Raw genomic sequence first — 5909 nt, 5'->3', positions numbered from 1 at the left:
GAAAATGTCTGGCAGTTTTTTTAATAAAAGTAAACATACACCTACGCTATGACTCACAAATTCCACTCCTAGGCATTTATCCATGAGAAATGGAAATGTGTATTTACAAAACATTTACAGCAGCTTTATGCTCAACAGCCTTAAACTGGAAACAGCCCAGGTGTCCATCAATAGTAGAATGATGAACAAACTCTGCCATATTTATACAATGAAACACGATGAGCAGTAGAGAGCAGCAAACTACTGATGCATGCAGGAACATGCAAGAATCTTAACAACATCATGCTAAGTGAAAGAAGACTTCCAAAAAAGGATACATATAATGTAAGTGAAAGAAGACTTGTAAAAAAGAATACATATAATATGAGGGCTATTTATGAAATTCTGGAACAGGTAAAACTAATCAATAGTGGGAAGAAAATCATAACTGTGGTTGACTCTGGGGAGTTGATGGGGATTGACTGGGGGGGACTTGGGGGCAATTTCTGGGGTGATAGTATTGTACTATGTCTAAATGGAGATTTGGGTTTCACAAATATGTGCATTTCTCATAACTCAGTGAATGTACAATTGCAAGTTTTGCCCTTGTACACAAATGTTCTACCAAAAGAAAAATACCTAAACACTGTTAAATTAATTAAACTCAACTAATTAATTGAGTATTAAACTCCAGTTAATTATATGCATCTGAAATATTTAGGGGAAAGTGATAACTGCAGTTTATTTTGAAATGCATCAAAAATAAGATGGATTAGTGGATGAAGAGAGGAATGAGTAGATGGATAATTATATGATAAGACAAATCTAGTAAAATGTTCATGGTAAACTCTATATAGAGGTGTAAAGGTGTTCACTGTAAAGTTTGAAATTTTTTGTAATAAAATATTGGGGGAAAGAGCAATGAAAGAAGGCAAGGAATACAGCATTTTTGGATTGACTCCTTGATTTCTTTTTCTTTGATAAACTATTGATGTTCTTAAGTAAGGTTGAAGATTACTCATGTTGTTTGAGATGATGTTTGAAGATACTTATCTCCATTAACTAGAACAGAATCTTTAGCTTCTTCCATGGAGACTTGACTTCTGGTCCAAGTCTTGAGCTGCTCCCCAACTGTGGTGCCCTGTGTCCTTGATGTGTTGCTCTCACTATTTTCAAACTGTCTGTCTCCTATACACACACACATACACAAACACACACGCACCACACAAAGTGAAGAGATGAGATCAAGAAACAGATGGAGCACGTAGGGCTACATTCCCTCCTGCAACAAATCCCACACAATGACAGAAAAGATTAAGAAAGCAAAATACTGTCTCCTTCCGGAATCCTCAACAGCATGAAAAATAAGAAAGCATGTTATCAACAGATCAGGAATTTCAAGACTCTCCAAAAAGATAGAAAGCAGAAACACAAACATACGGGAGAACACAGCTGTGACTGTTGGAATGATTTGGAGGTACTCCAAGAGGCAACAGATAGAAGAAATTAACTGTGGAGCTGCATTCAAACCTATAAAACTTTACTGAAGTTTATAAAAGAAGACCTATATGGAGAGGCATACTGTGTTTCCAGACTCAATATTATACTGTTAATCCCAAACCAATCTATAAATTCAGTACAGTTGCAATCAGAATTCCAACAGAATTTTTTATGAAGAGTGACAGGCTGATTCTAAAGTTCTTATCAATAAAAAAAAATGAGAATAGAAAAATAGTTTAGAAAAACTGAACAATTATTGGAGAAATTTGTCTTCCAAGATATCAAAACATATTATGAATCTGTATTAATTGCATATGGACTCAATGCTGGGATAAATAGTTCAATAGAACTTAATAGATGGGGCTGGCCCCGTGGCCGAGTGGTTAAGTTCTCACGCTCCGCTGCAGGCGGCCCAGTGTTTCGTTGGTTCAAATCCTGGGCGCGGACATGGCACTGCTCATCAGACCACGCTGAGGCGGCGTCCCACATGCCACAAGTAGAAGGACCCACAACGAAGAATATACAACTATGTACCAGTGGTCTTTGGGGAGGAAAAAGGAAAAAAAAAATAAAATCTTTAAAAAAAAATTTAAAAAAAAAGAACTTAATAGAGAATCTAGAAACAAGTTCTTGTAGATGTTAAAATTTGGTTTACAACAAAATTAGCATTTCTAATGGAAGGGAAAGATGGACATTACATAAATGATATTGGCACAATTGGCTCTTCATTTGGGGAAAAATATATCACCCTATCTTATGCCATATACCGAGGAACATGAGGAGTCTTGACAAGGAAGAAAGAAGGAGCAGGGAGGGAATGCTCCTACATCAGGGTCAGAGGGCTTGTGAGCCATGAGGTGATTCTTCAAGATGAAGTTTGAATTTGTTGATAGAACACGCATACCCTAGAGCAAGGTCTGCCCATCAGAAACCCAGCTGTCTTTGTTCAGGCTGCTATGACAAATATACCATAGACTTGGTGGCTTAAAAAATAAACAGTTATTTCTCACATTTCTGGAGGCTGAGAAGTCTAAGATGAAGGTGCCAGCAGATCCTGGTTGGCAGATGGCCATCTTCTCATTGTATCCTCACATGGCAGAGAGCAGAGAGAGAAGAAGGAAGCTGTCTTGTGTCTCTTCTTATAAGGGCACTAATCCCATCATGAGGGATCCACTCTCATGATCTGATTACCTCTCAAGGCCTCAGCTCCAAATACCATCACACTAGGTCCACAAATGAATTGGGGAGAAGGCACGAACATTTAGTCCACAGCACGAGCTAACCTGGCTGTTTCCTGCCTTTTCTGTACAGTGCTGGTAATGGGAGAATGATGAAATATCTACCATCAGCTGGGCTGGTGACAGGGAGTGGAAACCTCACTTTAAAGTAGTCAAGCAAACAGCATGTAAGACAGCCAGATGTTATCCTGCAGGGCAAGCAGTTATCAGAGATGGCTATATTCTCATGTGGCATTGATTTCATTTTTATTTCTTGGGTTTACTATTTTAAGCATTGGCTTGTGGGATGTGACATTTTAAATAGGGTGGCCATTTCCTTGGGATGTGGCATTTGAGTAAAGACCTGAAAGAAGCGAGAGAATGAGCGAGGCATCTGTCTCGGGGAGAGCATTCCAGGCAGAGGAAATGGCAGGACAAAGGGCTTTGAGATGGAGCAAGGGGCCCCATGTGGCTGGAAGGGAGTGAGCCAGTGGGTAGATAAGTCATAGAAGTAACAGAGGCCAGATTGTGTTGGCCTAAGGAAGGAAAATCAGATAGGGGGCTTCCAGAGAGAGTGTGGCCAATGAGTGGACTAGCCAATAATTTCCGCATGCTTGATGTTCACAGAGATGGAAGCTAGCAACAGTGTTGAGGATGTGGCCAAGGAACTGAGAGAAAAGGAGAGAGAGAGAGAAGGTTTACCTGAAGGTTGCAAAGCACCTTGGAAAAGTTCTTCTTGGAGGAATTAGGACCTAAGAATTATCAGAGCAGGCCCTGGGGTTTCTAGGCGAATGTTCCATCGAAAGACTGTCTAGGTGGTGTGCCAAAGGAGCGGTCAGTGGGGGTGGGCTTACCTCCTGCATAGGTTCCATCAGCATGCACCCCACTCTAGCTTGGACAGCTGAGGTTTTCTCCTCTTATGTTAAGTGTCATGCAAATAGAAATTCAAGCACCCACACCTCCTAGAGAGATTACTTCCCCCCAGCATCTCCAATATGGAAATTACAGAGCCACCACTTTCCTTGAGTCCCAATATGGCCTTGGTCCAACTGTGACCTTGGTGTCCATGGATAAAGTGCCTTTAGGGTGTGGTGTGGGTCCCAGAGAACCACAGGAGACTTGAAGGCAAACTACAGGCATTATTCCATCTGCAGGTCATTTGTCGCTGTTCTTTGTGTCTTAAAATTATTACTTCTCTGTGACGGTTGCTTCATTAACCAAACTCTGTGGTAACGGGGAAAGCCTGAGGTACCCACTTCAGAGAACCTTTCCTCATTTCTTATTCCAACGGTAAAAAATTGGGGAGCCAAAGTTAACCTTGTGTCTTGCCTATTTTAAGTCATAGTAGCAACTACAGAGTTGAGAGGATAATTGGCATTTGATGGACAAGAGGGTGAATACAGCTGTTTCTTATTTGCCCAAAATGTTCCCACATGTAAATGTGAAGTCAGAGAAGTGGCCAGTGCAGTTTTTAGACCTCAATGTTAAAATGAATTCAGATTTTAGCCCACAGGACAAGAAGTGGTAATAAATTAAAATCTGTAATTAATAAAGTAATCAAAAATGGGGCAAAGAATACAGAAAGGGCCTTTGTTCTCCTCTCCGTGTTTCTATGCAGACCCTTTTTGGGTCAAAGTGTGTTAAATTGGTTCTTTTTAACTTCCTATTGCCTTTCCTTTCATTAATGAAAGAACACTGTCCTCTTAATTGTTTCCAAATTAGAGAGAGGGGGGCAGAATTGAGCTAGAGCCATGGTGTATAGTTCTTGGAAACTGATGATGCATGTTGGGTAATTTGATTTTGTGGCAATTACAAGGATTAACTATGAAATATAAAAAGCCTCCTAGTATTGTACTTTAAAATGAGCTCTGTGTATGAGACTCATGCCTACGTTTTCCATTCGTGTAACAAAAATGTTTGAAAAATGGTTTCTTGACTAAAGTACAGAAAAAATTGGAATGACAAGAGAAGATGATCTGTATGTGTGATTTCTTCCAAAATCAGAGAAGATAAAAATACACATATGACCCTTTATCCCTTGGGTTAACCCCTTAGGGGTGACTTATTTCCATTGATCACTTTTGAATGAAGCTGTGAAGAGTAGTCCTCTTGAAATTTGCAAGTTCTATGGTAGAGGGGAAAACCTGGGCTATCCAGTTCATGGAACTTACCATCGTTTCCTCTTTCAATGGGAAAAAATTCCAGAGCCAAGTTTAAGCCAGTGTCCTGTGGTAAATCTTAGAGTCTCAAGGTCAAGATCGATGCTTATTTGTTTTCAGTGACTAGGAAATTATAATTGTATATGACAGAATTATTTCTTTGGATGAATAGCACAAAATAAGGACTTCTCCAATACTCTTCTTTCTAAGTTTCCTTTGTTTCTTTCTAGCATAACACAGCTGGTGTAAACTGTGAAAAGTGTGCTAAGGGTTATTTCCGCCCTTACGGCGTTCCACTTGATGCCCCAGATGGCTGCATCCGTAAGTGTCATTCCAGCCTGGTGTGTCTGCTTCAGGGAGGTCATTGGACTAAATTCTGATTGGTTACTAGTTCCCTTCCTAGTCTCTCTCTTCATATTATCGATCTACTCTTTACTAGCCAAGTAATCTCAGGCAGTTACATAGTCTCTCTGAACCTCAGATTTCTTATATATAAATAGAAATGATAATATATTCCTTAAGATTAAATGAAATGCCATCAAAAGCACCTAAGAAAATACTAAGCATTGGGCCTGCCACTAGACTTGCAACAAATATTAGTTCCTCCATTTTCTGTTGTTTTAACATGTTGCTACGGTCTCCAATAATTTCAAATTTTTGTCAGAATTCACATCAAGACAACATTGTAATGATTTCACAAGGGTATAATTATAGTCATAATACTTAAGATAGCTATGATTTATTGAGCACTTGCCATATGCAAGACATTGCCTAAATACTTTCACGAATATCTTAAATATCACAACAAACTCAAGATACTGTATTATTATTTTCATTTTTTGATATGGGGAAACCAAAGGGTCTCAGTAGTTAAATATTTTGGCCCAGGTGCCAAAACCACTAACTGATCGATCCAGGATAGAGTTCGTATCTGTCTGGCACCACTGTGCCATACCACATCCATTATACAGAAAAATGCCACTGGCTTTTCCCTACGGATTATCAGTCATAGGTCAGATTATGGACTTTGCCCAACATGTGTCACCTATAGTCT

At 39.5% G+C, this 5909-nt stretch overlaps 1 protein-coding gene across 1 annotated transcript in view; it reads left to right on the top strand.

Annotated features, from left to right (window-relative positions):
- LAMA3 (laminin subunit alpha 3) overlaps nucleotides 1-5909 on the top strand; it is a 253780-nt gene that overhangs the window by 79236 nt on the left and 168635 nt on the right. Inside the window, exon 9 of the mRNA XM_046670883.1 lies at nucleotides 5086-5176. Coding sequence (XP_046526839.1) covers nucleotides 5086-5176 — 91 coding nt within the window. The remainder of the gene's footprint in view (nucleotides 1-5085; nucleotides 5177-5909) is intronic.

The sequence above is a fragment of the Equus quagga genome, chromosome 9 (assembly GCF_021613505.1).
Source record: "Equus quagga isolate Etosha38 chromosome 9, UCLA_HA_Equagga_1.0, whole genome shotgun sequence".
Classification (NCBI taxonomy): domain Eukaryota; kingdom Metazoa; phylum Chordata; class Mammalia; order Perissodactyla; family Equidae; genus Equus; species Equus quagga.
This window is presented reverse-complemented; position numbering and strand designations above follow the sequence as displayed.